This window comes from Elephantulus edwardii, unplaced genomic scaffold (genome assembly GCF_000299155.1).
Source record: "Elephantulus edwardii isolate Elephantulus edwardi_28Jun2011 unplaced genomic scaffold, EleEdw1.0 scaffold00129, whole genome shotgun sequence".
Lineage (NCBI taxonomy): Eukaryota > Metazoa > Chordata > Mammalia > Macroscelidea > Macroscelididae > Elephantulus > Elephantulus edwardii.
This window is the reverse complement of record NW_006399879.1, coordinates 3,076,422-3,093,408: the sequence shown is the minus strand read 5'-3', so window position 1 is coordinate 3,093,408 and position 16,987 is coordinate 3,076,422. Positions and strand designations below refer to the sequence as shown.

At 54.7% G+C, this 16,987-nt stretch overlaps 2 protein-coding genes across 2 annotated transcripts in view; one reads left to right on the top strand and one right to left on the bottom strand.

Moving 5' to 3' along the window:
- Nucleotides 1–3,971, bottom strand: part of LOC102869771 — an 88,629-nt gene extending 84,658 nt beyond the window's left edge. Inside the window, exon 1 of the mRNA XM_006893645.1 lies at nt 3,934–3,971. Coding sequence (XP_006893707.1) covers nt 3,934–3,971 — 38 coding nt within the window. The remainder of the gene's footprint in view (nt 1–3,933) is intronic.
- Nucleotides 3,972–12,438: 8,467 nt separating this feature from the next.
- DGKQ (diacylglycerol kinase, theta 110kDa) overlaps nt 12,439–16,987 on the top strand; it is a 28,476-nt gene continuing 23,927 nt past the window's right edge. Inside the window, exons 1-5 of the mRNA XM_006893644.1 lie at nt 12,439–12,694; nt 15,831–15,910; nt 16,152–16,251; nt 16,633–16,718; nt 16,785–16,910. Coding sequence (XP_006893706.1) covers nt 12,439–12,694; nt 15,831–15,910; nt 16,152–16,251; nt 16,633–16,718; nt 16,785–16,910 — 648 coding nt within the window. The remainder of the gene's footprint in view (nt 12,695–15,830; nt 15,911–16,151; nt 16,252–16,632; nt 16,719–16,784; nt 16,911–16,987) is intronic.

Here is a 16,987-nt window from a genome sequence, read left to right as displayed (position 1 = left end):
AAACCATCTTTCTCAGTCTTCCCCCAAACCCCAAGGTCAGTCCTGTTTTACAACAGTGGTACCATGCAGTATTTGTCCTTTTGTGACTGAGATACTTCACTCAACATAATGTCCTCCAGGGTCACCCATTTTGAATAATATTGTATGAGTTTCTTGTTTTTCAATGCAGCGTAGTATTCCATTGTGTGAATATGCCACAGCTTCTCTATCCATTCGTTTGTTGATGGGCACGTAGGTTGTTTCCAACTCTTTGCTATAGTGAACAAAGCCGTGATAAACATGGTGTGCATATATCTGCTTGGGTGGTGGTGATGGTTTCTTTCGAGTATATTCTCAGTACTGGAATTGCTGGGTCAAATGGTATTTCTATTTGCAACTTTTTGAGAAAGTTCCATACTGCCTTCCACAGTGGTTGCATCATTTTACACTCCACCAACAGTGAATAAGGGTTCCAGTTATTCCACAACCTCGCCAGCATTTGTTGTTTGCCGTAGAAAGAAAAAAAGTTTTTAAGGTAAGAATCCTTCCCCTTGACGTATAGACCATTTCACGAGGCCCTGTAATTGGTGCCTTCTGCAGCATCACGGACTTTTCCTCCCGACTGTCCCTGACTGTCTTATAGTAAAGAAAACTTTGTCAGAGCTTCCCTCTTTAGTTTAAACCTCCAGGCTCAATCTCTACCAGAATCTTGTGTGTCAATAAAGACCTACCCGGCCAGATGTCTGTCACTTTATATCAAATAAGACTTTTGTAAACTATCAACTCAGTTGAATGGTTTGTAGCAATTCGTCAAAGACAAAGTCTTACCTGGCCTTATAGTTTCACACACACTGCTGGGTTTGTGAATCAGTTACTCTGTAAGCTCTGTTGCTGTCCATTTTTCTTTACACAGCATGGTGAGTAAAAAGTACCTTTCTTTCCTGTTACTATTGTGGTATTTGTGATATGCCCCCCTAATGCTTGACCAGTTACAACATCCCAGGATTCCATGTAGAAGTGCAGCAAGCTGGTATAAATGAAAAGTGTTCTTCTCTGGAATTTGTGATCGTAGTGTTCTTAGTCACGTTTGTAAAATGTGGACTCTGCTGTGATTTCTTCTCCCGCTCTGACTAAATATGCCTCTTTGCAGCTGCCAGGAGAATGAGCAAACCCCTCATTTGAAAGAAGTGCAGCCAAAATGCTTTTCAGAAGCAAGAACAGCATCTCCGTGGTGTACTCCTTGGAGAGGGACGTCGTGCTTGGAGAGCTGGAGGGTCCGCGAAGGAGAGGAGGACCCTCAACTGGGTGCATTGACACAGTGACTGACTGTGGCAATGGGCTTGAGCGGCCAGAGAGCGTGAAGATGACGCCGGTGAGCACAGAACTCAGATCTGTCCTTCACAGGGTCCCTAGGAATCGTACTCACCTTGACGGCACCTAACAACAGCGGCAGCATTTGTGCTGTTTTCATATTAACAATTTGGCTTCTCTGCACCATAAACTGTGGGCTCTCCTAACCCTGGGCAAATTCCTGCACTGTGTGCGTGTGATGTCCACTCTGAGGATAAAGCCCCTCCAGGCCAATTCAGAGGAGCAGCTCCTGGCAACAGTGTGCCGGATCCATCAGAGACCCTTTGACAAGCGTGAACCCCACGCCCCAGGGCAGCCCAGCTGGCTCACGGTTTCCAGGTGGAAGGAAGCAGCACTCTTGCCTCAGAGAATGTGGGGCCCAGGAGGGTTCCCCGTGGCCTTGTGAGGAGGCAGGGGCTTCCACGGGATTAGAACACACACATAAAGGACAGGACGCTGTGCAGATGGCTCGTCCAGTGCCACTTTCTCAGTCACCCGGGGCTGTGGGTAGCTGCTGCCCAGTGACCCTGACGCTGGGTGACTCATGTTAACAAGTATAACCGCTCCAGAGGACTTTGTTGCTGTGATAATGTCTATTTTCATCTCCTCAAGTGTTAAAAAATGGGTTCTGTTGTTGCGGTTCGGAACATGCACAGCCAAACAGTTCAGAAGTTTCTGCTGGGACTATTCAGGGACAAAGGTTCTGTTCTTTCCATCTGCAACAATTGTCACCGCCCTTTTTGGAGTTGTTTCTACCCCTATCTCCCCTCCCCTCCCCCATCAACATAAACTTCCTGGCCACTGAGAGTCTTATCTATTCTTTTTTGAGTTGCTGTTGTCAGTTTGATCCCATTAAGGGCACAAGAGGTAAAGCGTTTGGCTGCTAACCAGAGTTTCCATTTGAACCTGCCAGGGGCAAAATACGTGGCAATCGGAAGAATCTACAGCCGCGGAAGCCCCTAGGGCATCCCACCTGTCCCTCAGGGTGGATGTGAGTTAAAACAGATTCAAGAAGAGTGAGTGTGTATATATTCAGAGATAGAGAGATTCCGTTCATGGGACTGGCTGCCTCATTGTGGGGGAAGTCCCCGATCTGAAAGCCAAACAGGCGGGGGACATCTGTGGTTCATGGGTTACTGTTGTTGTTAGGTGCTGTTGAGATGACCATGACTCATAGTGGACAATGGCCGTGAACCCTGTCCTGTGCTGGGCCACCCTCACCACCTCTATGGACTTGAGCCCATGGGTATGGTCACTGTGTCACTCCATCTCATCGAGGGTCTTCCCCTCCTTTGCTCTCCCTCCCCCCTCCCGAGCAGGACGTCCTTTTCCAAGGACAGGTGCCTCAGAACAACATGTCCAGCGTGTGTGAGGTGAAAGGTCACCATCCGTGCTTGTAAGGAGCACCCCGGTTGATCCTCCAATTCACACTTCTTTGTTACTTTGGTAGCCCATGGGACGTTCAGTACCGCTCTCCAACACCGCAAAGCAAAGACATCCATTCTGCGGTCATCTTCATTCACAGTCCAGCTTTCAGACACATAGCAAGTGATTGAAAAGATCATGGCTCGGATGGGGTGCACCTTAATCATTAAACAGACATCGTTACTCTTCCAATCCATAGCTCAGGTGGCAGGTTGGAGGGTCCTATGGACTTGTGTTCCAAGGTATGTTAGGTCAGGAAAGGTGCAGAGTTGAGAGAGAGGGGGAGAGAGAGGGAGAAAGGGGGAGAGAGAGAGAGAGATTGAGATTTACCAAAATATCTCTTTATGGTCTGAAGGCAAAGCACATCGCTAAGGAAAATTGTGTTTCACCTCACTAAGCAAACACGGGAACTCACCTCATGTGAGCGGACTGTATAGCTTTATAAAGATGGCTCTCTGTGTCTCATTGACCATGCAAAGGCCCTTGACTGTGTGGATCACACCAACCTGTGGGCAACGTTGAGAAGACTGGGGATCCCAGAACACTTGACGCCTGCAAACCTAGACCGAGGCCGGGAAGCTGTCATACAGCACAGCAGGGGGACTCTGCATGGCTCAAAATCAAGAAAGGAGTGGGTCATGGATGTGGCCTTTCTCCATATCTTTTTTTTTTTTTGGTTAACAAATAATCCTTTATTGAAATATTTTCGTCTGTAGTTCCTTAGCTAGCTGGGCATTCCACAGCACCACTGTTGATGTCTTCTATGATGTCATGAGGGTGACGGCCATCAACATTGCAGCCCACAGATTGGGCAGTTCCCAGGATCTCTTTAATAGTTCCAGAGAGTTCTCCGGCTAAAGACCGGTGTCGCATCTGCCGGGCAATGCCAACAATCTCATCAAAAGTGATATTTCCACTGTGCTTAATATTTTTCTGCTTCTTTCTGTCTCTGGGTGGTTCCTTTAGGGCTTTGATGATCAGGGCAGAGGCCGAAGGCACCACTTCAATCTGGGCCTGTCTGTTCTGAATGGTCAGTTTCACTGTAATCCTTAGTCCCTTCCAGTCACCGGTGGCCTTGGCAATGTCATCACCAACCTTTTTTGGAGACAGACCCAGGGGGGCGATCTTGAGGGCCAGAACGGAAGTGGCACCGACTTCCCCACCGGTACACTCAGGTACACGACTTTAATCTCGTTGGGGTGGAACTTCGGCGGCATGGCGGAGGCGGCTGGTGTCGGACGAACCCAGATGCGGGACGACGGAAGAAAGTTGCACCGAGGCCTCCTCCGAGCCGAAAGCCGAAAGACAGGAAGCCATATCATTTTTTTTAAAAAAACAATTATTTTCTATTGGTTTGCTTACAAAGTTCATATACATTGTTTTTCACACTGGATCTTTCCCATTTCCTTTACTCCCCCTCCTTCCACCCATCAGATTGAATGACCCTATGATTACCCCCCCCCCCGCCCACCCTCACCCCTCTGCTCCCACCCTTCCCCCCTCGGATCCCCATACCCATTTTACTAGTTTTCTATTTCTACAATAATGGTCTTATGCAGTATTTGTCCTTATGAGACTGAGTCAGTTCATTCAACAAAATGCTCTCCACTCCCTCCCAAGTCAGGTAGTAATTTTCAAAACCATTGCTACTATGTGTTGTGTAGTATTCCATCATGTGAACTACCACAATTTTTCAATCTATTTGATTGTGGTTGGACATTTAGGCTGTTTCCATGTTTTTACGACGGTGAATAATACTGCTATGAACCTGGTGTACAAATCTCCGATCATGTCTCATTTTTTAATTTTTTCAGAGTATAGTCCTAGCTGGGTTATATGAAATTTCTATGTTTAGCTTTTTTAGGAAACGTCAAATTGCCTTCCAGAGTGGTTGCACCATTTTACAATCCCACCAACAGTGTATAAGAGTGCCTATCTTCCACATCGTCCTCTCCAACATTTATTACTTGCTGTCTTATTAAATTTTGCCACTTCTGGGGTGAGATGGTATCTCATTGTGGTTTTGATTTGCATCTCTCTTACGGCCAGTGATTTTGAACATTTCTTCATGTGTGTGTGTCATTCAAACTCTTTCTCTGTGAAAGATCTTTCCATGTCTTTTGCCCATTTTGTAATTGGGTGATCAGTCTTTTTCTTGTGGAGGCCCAGTAGGAGTCTGTAAACTTTTTTTATGAGACCCTTGTCTGAGATATTGCCAAATGTTGTTTTTCTTCCCTCCAGTCAGTAGGTATTCTTTTCACTCTGTTGGAAATGGTTTTCGTTTGGTGCACACAGGGATTTAGTCTTTAGAAGATCCCATTCAACAGCTTCGTCCCCTCCTGGTTGTTTATTTCTGACTGTATTTGTCAACCTTTTTATACCGCGTGCTAGGCCTTCCAAGCTTGGTCCTACTTTGTCTCTTATGATCTTTTCCATGTCTTTCCAATATATACGCAGAACAGATCATTCGGGAGGCTAGACTTTATGGACAAGAACATGGCAGCAGAACTGGAGGAAGACTCATCAACGACTTGCATTACACAGATGACACAACTTTGCTCATCAAAACTGAGGAGAACCTGAAGCGTTTGCTGCAGAAGGTCAAGGACTGCAGTCTTCAATATAGATTGCATCTCAGCACCAAGAAAACAAAGATTCTCATCACTGAGCCAATTGACAGCATCATGACAGATGGAGAAAAGGTTGTTAACAATTTCATCTTTCTCAGATTCCTAACACTCGTGGCACTAGCAGTCAGGAAATCAAAAGATAAATTGCTTTAGGAAAGTCTGCTGTCAGAGACCTCTCCACAGTGCTAAAGAGCAATGCTGTCAGTCTAGAGGCTAAGGTGCACCTGACCCAAGCGATGCTCTTCTCAATTGCTTGCTGTGCATCTGAGAGCTGGACAATGAGTAAGGATGACAGAAGAAGAATCAGTGCCTTTGAGTTGTGGTGCTGAAAGAGTGTTGACCATATCATGTTCAAGAGAAAAAATAGGTTTGTCCTGGAGAGGATGAGACCAGGTTGCTCCTTGGAGGCATGGAGTTTGAAGCGCGACCTCACATACTTTGGGCATGTTGCCAGGAGAAGGATGTCATACTTTGGAAGGGTAGAGGGTCAGTGTAGAAGAGGGAGACCCTGGATGAGATGGTTGGCGATAAAGTGACTGTGGCAATGGGTTCGGGTGTGTCTGAGATGGTGAGATTGTCTCAGAATAGAGCAGGATTCAGAGCTATTATTGTTTACACGGTCTCTATGAGCCACAGTCGACCGAGGGCACATTACAACACGCCGTGTTTGTGACAGTCCTGTGTTGAGCACATCCACTGGTGCCATTTTTCAACGGCATTTCCTCACTCCGTGTCTCTATCACACTGGTCATTCCTGCATCATTTCAAGCTTTTTCCTAAGGCTGCTGCATACTTGATAGATTATAGTAGAGTCACAGCCTAACTTTTATGTGCTTTGGAAAAGCAACAAAATTGAGTGACTCTTTTTAAATTTTTGATGTTGTTGCAGTTAGATGCCATCGGGTTGACTCCTAGAGACGCTCTGAACCCCAGACCTGAGCCTGCCGTGTTCTCCCCAGCCTCACGCTGACACGGCCGAGCCCCATGTTAATCGCTGGAGCCGTCCACGCCAGGGAGGGTCTTCCCTTCCTTGACCATCTGTCTGTCCCAGAATGGTATCTTCTTCCAAGGACTGTTCCCTCCTGACAACATGTCTAAAGTACGTGGGACGAAGGCACTGTCATCATCTTGGCCTCTGAGGGACACCCTGGCCATGTCTCCTCCGACAGAGATGGGTTTTCTCTATTGGCGGTCTGTGAGGATTCAGTTGTTGTTCTGAGTCGACTGTGACTCATAGCGACCCTGTGTACAGTATCTCTGACTCCTGCCCTGTCCTCAGCTAGTTTCACAGTCTCTGACACACCCACCCCCTTACCCCAGTCACTGTGTCAATTCTCCTCATCCAAGGTCTTCCTTTCCTGTGCTGTCCCTCCACCCTTCCAAGCATGATGTCCTTCTCCAAAGACTGGTCTCTCCTGGCTACAAGCCCAAACAAAGTATGTGAGATGGAATCTCAAAATTCTTGCCTCCAAGGAGCAGCTTGGTTTCATCCTCTCTAGGACAGACCTGTTTGTTCTCTTGGCGGTCCATGGTATGTTCAGTACTCTTCTCCAGCACCACAACTCAAAGGCATCAATTCTTCTGTCATCTTTGGTCCTTGTCCAGTTATCTGATACACTCTTGTTTAATCTGTTGTTGTTAGATACCGTGGAGTTGAGTATGGCCCACAGAGGCCTTATGAGCAACAGATCTGAACCCTGCTCTATCCTGTGCCGACCTCATACCTCCTGACACACTCAAGCCAACTGCAGCATTCACCATGTCAATCTATCTCATTGAGGGTCTTCTCTTCCTTTGCTGTCCCTCCAGCTTTCCAAACATGATATCCTTCTCCAAGGAATAGCCTCTCCTAGCAACATGCCTGAGTGTGTGAGACGAAGCTTCATCACCTTTGCCTCCAGGAGCGCGCTGGCTGCACCTTCTCCACAACGTATTTGTTCTTTCGGCAGTCCATGGAATGCTCAGTACTCTTCTCTGACACCACAGCTCAAAGGCTTCAATTCTTTCATCCTTATTCATTGTCCAACCTTCAGATTCATTTCTATTAGCTTTTAAAGTCATTATTCAGAATGAATATCTTCAAAACAAATCAATTTTCCATTCAGCTATTCACACACATTTCCTTTTAGAACATTAATTACATGCCTACCATGTACTTGAACTTTTCTTACTTTTCCATTGCTCCTCCTATCCTGCCCCTTCCTGCCTTCAGGGTATTCCCCTGGGCAAGAGCTGTTCTTGGTACCTTGTAAGGCTGGCTGTTCTAAGAAGTGAGTGTCTTCCTGGGGTTAATGTTCTCTCTGTAATCTTCTCTATCGTTTGCTGATGGTCGAGCCACAGAGTTCTAGTTCAAGGTTTGCAGGGTGACTCAGGGCCACTGTTGACGCAACAGCAGTCAGGAAATCAAAAGACAGTATTGCATTGGGGGAAAATCTGCTACCAGGGACTTCTCCTAAGCACTGAAGAGTGATGACGTCAGTTTGATCCCAATGTTAATCTTTTGAGTCACTTGCTATGCAGCTGAAAGTTGGACAGTGAGTAAGTAAGGATGATAGAAGAAGAATTGATGCCTTTGCATGGTGGTGTTGGAAAAGAGTACTGAATATCCCATGGATGGCCAAAAGAACAAACAAATATGTCCTGGAGAAAGTGCAGCCAGAGTCCTCTTTGGAGGCAAAGATGACAAAGCTTCATCTCACATACTTTGGGTATGTTGTTAGGAGAGATCGTTGTTGACATTGGCAGTAATGTCCCAAATTCCACAACCTCTTCTAAACCCAGCTTGTATTTCTGGTAGTTCTCTGTCAGTGTACTGTTCCAGTCATTTCTGGATGATCTTCAGCAGGATTTTGCTAGTGTGTAATATCAGTGACATTGTTAGATAATGTCCACACTCTGTTGGGTCACCTTTTTTTTGTGATTTGGAAAATCTCATACATATGGATCTCTTCCAGTCAGTTGACCAGGCACTTGTCCTCCGGCTTTCTCGTCACAACCTGGTGAGCACATGCAGGGCAACATCTGTTTGTTGAAATACGTCAATTGGTATTCCATCAATTCCTGGGGCTTTATTTTTTGCCAAGTCCTTCAGAGCAGCCTGCACTTCCTCCTTCATCATCATCAAATTATCTCCAGTGCCAGCCTCCACTTTTTGAAGCTAGGATGGGTTGTTGTTGCTGCTATTATCTATGTCAGGCTGGAATCCACCTGTAGCTGGCCCTCCAGCAGGTTTTCAGAGGCAGTAAATCGCACGGAAGGAGATTGCTCATTCTTCTCCCACTCAGCACCTGGTGAATTTGAACAATGTATTGCTGGATAATGAAAGACGATGACAGAAGAATAATCGGTGCCTTAGAGTTGTGGTGCTGGAGAATAATATTGAACATACCACAGACCGCCAAGAGAACAAACACACCTGTTCTGGAGAGGGTGAAAGCACATTGTTCCTCGGAGGCAAGGGTTTTGAAGCTCTGTCTCACATACTTTGGGCATGTTACCAGGAGGGACCGGTCCTTTGAGAAGGATGTCATGCTCAGAAGTGTGGAGGGACAGTGCAGGAGAGGAAGATCCCAGATGAGATGGATTGACACAGTAACTGGGGCAGTGGGGGTAGGTGTGTCGGAGGCAGTGAGACTGGCTGAGGACAGGGCAGGCTTCAGAGCTGCTGTACACAGGGTCGTTATGGGTCACAGGTGACTCGATGGCACATAGCAACAACCTTTAGGTTGGCAGCACAGTTTCTTACTACTAAGCCATCTCTAGAAACTATAGGAAGAAACAGGCAGCCCACGGAACAAAATGGACCTTGAACAGCCTGCTCAGGGGAGGAGAGGACATCCTGAGGGCTGGACAAGTGGGGGAAGGCCAAGTCCAGACCTGGGTGGGCAGTGTGTCAGGGGCAGAGGTGGACATCGTTTTGAGGAGGTGTCATGTCGGTGGAAAGCTGCTGGCTCATTGCTTGGGAAGACGTCCCCCAAATCCCGTGGGAGGCTCTGCCTGACGTGTTCTGTGCTTGCTGTTTTAAGTCGTTTGCCAGTTCAGAAAGCACAGCTGAGCCTGGCACCAGAGGCCTGTCACCAAAGGCCTGGCACCAGAGGCCAGGAGCGAGTTTTCTTTGTTTCTGCCTGTATCCCACTTTCTCACAAATGAAGAGAGGGTATGCCGGTTAAGAACTGCTTCCTTGGGCGCCCCTGCGGTCTGGGCCATGGCCGCGGCCTTGGGCAGCAGTGGAAATCTCTCCCCTGTCACCTGGGAGCACTGGTGGGTCCTCGGGCTTCTGGACAACATGCCCCTGCTGGCTCTAGCCCCGGCCTCCCCAGTGACCTGGCTGTCACTGGGCACCTCACCCTGACTAGTTTAAGGGAGTTCTGGTAAGCAGAGTTGGAGTGGAAGGTGGCCTAGTGGGTAAGGAGTTGTATTGTCAACCCCAAGAGGGGTGGTTTGAATTCACCTGCTGCTCCTTGAGAGAAAAATGACCAATCTCCTCTTCTGGGTCTTACAGCCTCTGAAAACCTGCGGGAAGGGCAGCGATGGGGTGGTCCGACTTAACGTAGATGATCAGCAATGTCTAACAGGAGATGAGAAAGGGGTGAGTCCAAGGGCCCCCTGACCCTGCAAGTGCGAGGAAGGGAGATGAGATTCAAAGGGACAGTTCCGCTGGCCCAGTGTCACCGTGGGGACCCCTTTCCCCCAGGTGCCTTCACTGTTCAGAGGAATTCTGGAGGACAGGGACAGCTTCCCTTTTCCCTAGTCTCCCTGCCACCGTGTCTTGGCCCTGGCCGCTCCTGCTGTCCTCTCAGCGGCCAGCACCTGCTGGGGTTCAGGCCCCCCAGGCTCCCCCACAGCAGTGACTGCCCCAGCAGGCGGCTGGCTCCACGTGGGCGGGGTCCCTCCCTGTGTGACCGGTGAGTGCAGGCTTCCGACTCTTCTAAAGCAGGGTGCAGCTTCTGCGCCCAAACTCTCAGAGCCTACCCTCCACCTACAGCCCCCCTTGATCCTGCACATAATAAGCTCCGCCCTCCAACCCGAGAAAAGCTAGTGGTGCAGTGAGTTAAGTGCTTGGCTGCTAGCAGAAAGGTTGGGGTTAGGGTTCATCAGCCGCTCTGCCGTAGCCGGAGGAGGCGAGGCGGTCACCTTTGTAAAGACTAGAACCCCAGGGGTCACTTCTGCTTTGTCTGCGTCCCTATTGGTCACTTTTGACTTCTGGACATCGGGCTTGGGCTCTCGGGTTTCCTCTTCTGGACCTCCCTCCCCACTCCGGCACAGGCTCCTCTCCTCTCTGGCCAGCCCACTGCTTCCTCCCCTCTTCTTCCTCCTCCCCTCTGCGAGTACACGCCCCCTCCCACGAGGACCCTGTCCCACGTTGTCCAGTGCTTCCCCTCTGGGGCCTTTGGGGGGTCCCCACACACGCACGCTGGGGACATCGTCTGAACCAGCTGCAGACATGGGAACATACATTACGGGGGTCCCTCTGCAGCGTCAGGGGCAGGGAGCATCCGGGTTCATCGAGAACAGGGTTACTGTGGGAGGTGGGTCTGTCTTACTGGGGCTTCATGACGCCTCAGCGCAGGCACTGGATTAGCAGAAACGCGCGGGCAGGTTGGGAGAGGTGAGTTCAGGGCGCCCTGGTTGTCTGTAGGTGAGAGGATGGCGCTGTGGACCCCTTTAAGGAACCAGCAGAGCCTGGCTCCCAAGGGCTAAGCTTGCCAGAGAGGGAAAAGGGATAGGAAAAACCCTATGAGGGGAGGGACTGCGGGGTGCGCTTATGGGGGCGGGGCTTTGGGTGCACTTATGGGGCGGGGCTTCAGGGGTGCGCTTGTGGGGGTTGGACTCCGGGATGCACCTATGGGGTTGGACTTTGGGGTGCGCTCCCAGGTGCTGCACGCGTGTCAGGGGCAAAGCCTGGGCCGCGCCACTACCAGCGCTGTCTGCACACCCCTCGGGGCGCATGGTGAGGGTTCCTGGGGGTTGGGGGTCCCAGGACTCCTCCCCTCCTCAGATCACAGCTGCGGGCAATCCTAGGCAAGATCCCTCCTGTCGTCCAGTGACCTCAGATGGGACCCAAGGGCCGTTCCCCTCAGGGTTTCTCCTCTTTCTTCGTTCCCCGCCCCCCGCCCCCGTCCCTCCACTCCTCCTCTGCCTTCCCCCCTTCCGCCCTCCTCTGACCCCCACCCCCTCCTCCTCTTAATTACCTCCCCATCCCCGCCCACACTGGGCCCCGGGGCGGTGCCTGGGTGGGGTGGACTGGAGCAAGCCATCCCTCCTTGTCTGTCGGTCTCCCTCCCTCGCTCTCTGTCTGTCTCCCTTCCCCCCTCCCTGTCTTTCCCCCTCCCTCCCTTGGCGGCTGGGGTCAGTCTGCGCCGCGGACTCGGCCGAGGCAGGTGCTCCGCTAGACTCTGGGTCCTGCAATGGGGCTTTATGGAACCCCGGTGGCGCAGTGGTTAAGCTCTGGGCTGCTGACTGAAGGGCCTGTTTGAACCCATGAGAGGGGAGTGAGATGTGAGCGTCTGCTCTGTAAAGGTCACAGCTTTGGAAGGCCCACGGGGCACGTCTGCCTGGCCCTGTAGGCTCTAAGTCCAAATCGAGGGCGAAGGGGGTGGTGGTCGGGAGGTGGGTGCGGCTGGGGTCCCTTCTGGGGGGCAGCGCAGGCGGGGGAACCACGCAGACCGCGAGCAGTCCACCTGAGGCCAAGCCCTGGGCTGGGCCAGCCTGGCCGGTCCCAGCACGCGGAGCCCTGGGCCCCACGCCTGAGCAGGCCCCGCCCCGCGGCCCGCCCGCCCCGCCCCTGCCCCAATGAACACGCCTCAATTGGACCCTGCCCCGCTCAGACCCCTCCTCCGATCCGCAATCCCCGCCCACACAGCACACAAGACCCGCCCCGCTTCCCCACAGGCCCTGCCCCGCGGTGGCGCGCCTGCGCAGTGGCAGTGAGCGCAGTCGGAAGCCCCTGGCGGGGAGGCGGCGAAGCGACGGCGGCGGCGCCTGGACACCTTCTGCGGGGACCCCGGCCTCTCGCCCGGCCGCCCCTCGGGGCTCGGGGCCGCGAGGCCGGGGGATGGCGGCGGCAGCCGAGTCTGGGGCCCGCACTTGGCCCGGAGGGGGCTCCCCGCGCCCCGGCAGCCCGGCCTCCAGCCCCGGGCTGGGCGGCGGAGGCCGCGCGCGGGGACCCGGGGCCGAGCGCGGGGGCTCCAGGACCCAGCCCCCCGCCGCCGCGCTGGGCCACAGCTTCCGCAAGGTGACGCTCACCAAGCCCACCTTCTGCCACCTCTGCTCCGACTTCATCTGGGGGCTGGCCGGCTTCCTGTGCGACGGTGAGGCCCGCGTCCCCCACCCCCAGCCGCGTGCGCCCCGGGGCACCCCGACTCTGCTGGAGGGAACCTCGCCCCGCTCGTGCCCAGCTTCCAGAGCCCAGGCTACTCCAGGACCCCCACAGCAACCACGCCAGAGCGCCCAGAGGCCAGACACCCAAGAGACCCATTTTGGGGGACACTGGGTCCAGCCCCGAGGGCCCTGTCCTGGGCGCCACCTTCTCCTCCCCTTTAGATTATACGTCTCACCTTTGCCCCTGCCCCTCCCGGCAGCGGCCTCCCAGGACAGCTGGGGACAAAGCGGGCTTGGTCACAGGCGTCCTGATAACGTGTTGGTGACCTCGGCTCCTGCAGCATGGGCCAGTGTGGCCCGGGGGTCCTGCGGAGGTGTTTCCATAGTGGACTGGAGTGGACTGAGGGTCCCGCGGAGGTGTTGGTGACCTAGGTTCCTCCATTGTTGGCTGGGTAGTGGACTGGGGGTCCCGCGAAGGTGTGAATTTTCAGTGTGAGCTGGAGTGGTCTGAGGGTCCCTTGGCAGAGCCCCTCCTGTCAAAGAGCGAGGGCCTGCGCGTGGATACTTGGCCTCTGGCTCTTGGCCGGCGGGTCTCCGGCAGTGGGCATTGCTGCCTCCTCCAAGAAGTGGGGCAAAGCCGTCCAAGGGGTTAGGGTCCTGGGGAGGGGGGAAGCCCTCGGGGCTGGATGGGGCAGCAGGCAGCTTTGCAGTGACAGAGGAGGGGTGAAGCCAGCAGGGTCGGGGCTGGTGCACTGGGCCACCTGCTCCCGTGCCTGGGGCCCCTGATGGCATGGTACCGTCCAGAGGGGCGAGTGTGGGCACTGCCCAGGCTCAGCCTCCTGGAGAACCCGCCGGCCAGGCCAGAGCCTGTCGTCTCCGCGTGTGACGTGCCCTGACACGGGTTTTGCACGCTGCCAAGCTGGCTGGCCTGGGCAGAGACAGCCCTTCCCTCCCCGGCTCCTTCATGGGCCCATGGGCCTGCATGCTTCCGTAGGGCCTGGCCTCTTCCAGCCCTGCTCTCCCAGCACCGAGCGCAGGGGACCTTGGTCCATGTGGGTGTGGACGTGGGTGGGTAGGTGCTGAGGGAGCTCCTGGGATCTGAGTGTTTGCCCTGCAGGGAGGGGACCGTAGCATGAAGTGCAGTGCACATTTGGTATTTCCTGTGTCCTGGCCCAGGACAGGAAATGGGGTGAGATGGGGAGCCTTTTTCTCTCTCAGGAAGGCAGGTCTTTGCCCTTGAGGTGGACATGTGGCTCAGGAAAGGGCCTGTAGAGGGGAGTGAGGAGACTTGCCAGAAGGACAGACAGACATGCCTTGGGAACGGTGCAGCCAGAGTGCAAGGGGGAGGCACGGAAGGCGATTCATCTCACATGCTTTGGGCATATTGCTAGGAGGGGCTAGTCCTTGGAAAGGGACATCATGCTTGGAAAGATGGCGGGTAGACCCAGGACTCTCCAAGTGTTACAGGCGTGAAGCTAGAACCAGGACTGTACAGTGTTAAAGAAGCGACAGCTCTAGATTTGACCCAAGATTCTCCAAGTGTTACACAAGGGACAGCCCCAGGCAGGCAGGAGGCTAAAACCAGGATTGTACAGTAGTGACAGCTCCAAGATCTGACCCAAGACCCAGAGCTTTCCAGGTGTTACAGAATGGCCTAGTCCCCCGCAGAGGTGAGAGGAGGTGAAGCAGGGCTCCAGGTCCAGTCCAGACCCAGGTCTCTGTACAAAAGTGAGAGGTGCATGGGATGGGGTCCTGGTCTGAGGCTGGATGCAGGACTCTGCCAGAGTGAGATTTACACAAGGCAGTGCCCCAGGTCCAAGGCTAGACCCCGGGTACCCCTGGAGAGGGTAAAGGCACGTAAGACAGACCACTAGTCTGGTTTAGACCCTGAGTGTCCCTTAGGCGTGACCTGCAGGTGCGAGCGCCAGGCCTTAGGGAACTCAAGACTCCCCCAGAGCAGCTTCTGTCGCTGGGGGGAAGGGGGAGCCATCGAGAGGCTGTTTATAGGGCAGCCTCCGAGGTGTTCCCCACATCCGGAGGGAACGAGGTGCGATTCTCAGCAAGCGGAGGTCTCCTGCCAGGGTGTGGGAAGAGGTGTCCTGCCACCCCCGCCAGGCACCCAGGATGTGGGGTGTGGGGAGGGAGAGCAGGCACTATCTCCACCTCTCAGGAGAGGAAACCGATAGTGCCTGTAGCTGCTGCCACTGTGGCCTAGGGTGTGGGGTGTGGGGGGAGGAGACCGGGAAGGATGCCCCCTGAGTTCTCCCCACCTCAGGAAGCTTTCTCCAGAGCTGACAGGGACTTCAGTGGGGCCCAGGGAGGTGGGGCACAGCTCGGCAGTGGCTGTCCCTGGGGATGATCTTCTCCTGGAAGGCTCACTGGTCCCTCCTGGACCTGCCCACTTCCTGGCGCCCCCTACAGCCTTGTCCACTCAGGGTCCCCTCGTTGGCCCCGCTCCCAGCTTCCTCTTGCTGCTGATGTGCCCCATTCCACTTCCTCCCCACCTCCTCTTTCCGGAATCCCCTCTTTAGCCCTCTGACTGTCCCCCTCACGTCCATTTCCTGGCTCTTTCCCTGATGAGCCCCAGAAGGTTGTCTTCTGCCAGCACTGGTTGGCTCCCTCGTTCTCTTGCCTTGACCCCAACCAGGACAGGATGAAGGGGCTCTCTCAGGCCTCAGGGGGCACCGTGCATGTGGGGGGTGAAGTGCTCACCCTTTGGGGACCTGGCTGGGCAACCCCGCATGTAGGAGGGGTGGCGAGTAGGGTGTGTTTGCAGCGCTGAAGGTTTGGAGAGAGCTGAGCTGCGGTGGTGGGTGAGCTCCCAGTGCCCGTCACCGAGGGCGGAGAGCTGGCTCGTGGTAGAGCCCCTTATCTGTGTGTGTATGCTGGGGTGTTAGGCACGTTTCCCCCATTACTGAAGTGACATGGGGCACTGCACCAAGTCACCCACCAAGCACCCCATCACCCTCTGGCCGTGGACTCACCCCCTGTGGAGTGTCCACCTAACTGGATCACAGCCATTCTGGCCGTGGCCCTCCACCTCCCTCTGCAGGCTGGGGCCCCACTCTCGGTTCCTCGCGGTGGTGGAAGTTCTTGGGGTGCCTCACACATCTCTCCTCTGCACAGTGTGCAACTTCATGTCCCATGAGAAGTGCTTGAAGCACATGAAGACCCCGTGTGCGTGCGTGGCACCCAGCCTGGTCCGGGTGAGTGCGGGTCGCTCCTGGCACTGAGCCGTCCCCGGAGATGGCGGTCCACAGAGGCGTCTGGCTGCCCTTAACAGGCGGGGGTGGACATTTGCTTGCAGCCTGGGTGCCTGTCCTGCACGCCCAGCCAGCAGAGTTTAGCACTGGTGGCTCCCCTAGGGCGGCCCTCGGCGTGGGGAGTTAGGGGTGCTGGTAGGGCGCTCTGGGGGTGCTGTCCACTGAGGCCGCGCTCTGTCCCCAGGCCCCGGTGGCGCACTGCTTCGGCCCGCGGGGCCTGTACAAGCGCAGGTTCTGCGCCGTCTGCCGCAAGAGCCTGGAGGTGCCCGCGCTCCGCTGTGAAGGTACTGCCGCGTCACCGCAGGGCACCCCGGCCCGGGCTCTGCTGCCCACAGCGGCCCAGCCCTCCCCTTGGGTCCCCACAGGGAGATGGAAGGGCTGGCCACGCACGCAAACCCCGTCAGTAACTAGTGTGGGGTGATGTTGAGGTCATGCTAGGGCAGTGGGTGACCCGGATGTCCTGTGGGAGCAAGGTCCAGAGAGGGTCAAAGGTCTGGGGGGGGGGTCTAGGAGAGGTCAGAGACGGAGTGCCGTAGGGGTTAGGAGGGACCGAGTTAGTAGGGTGGTGAGGGACAACTGGCCCCGGGCAGGCTGGCGTGGAGGAGGCCGCGGCCTGACAAGGTGCAGGGGCGCTGCGAGAGCCCCTAACCCTGCCCGCCCCCCAGTGTGTGAGCTGCACGTTCACCCCGACTGTGTGCCCTTCGCCTGCAGCGACTGCCGCCACTGCCACCAGGACGGGCACCAGGATCATGTGAGTGCCCGGGCGTGGGGTGCAGGGGGTGCCGAGGGAGGCTCGGCTGATGCCACTCCCCCGCAGGACACGTACCACCACCACTGGCGGGAGGGGAACCTGGCCTCCGGGGCGCGCTGTGATGTCTGCCGGAAGACCTGCGGCTCCTCCGAGGTGCTGGCGGGCCTGCGCTGCGAGTGGTGTGGGCTCCAGGTGAGAGGGGGCCTGCAGGGGTGTGGGCTCCAGGTGAGGGGGTGGTCCAGCAGGGGTGCGGGCCCCAGGTGAGGGGT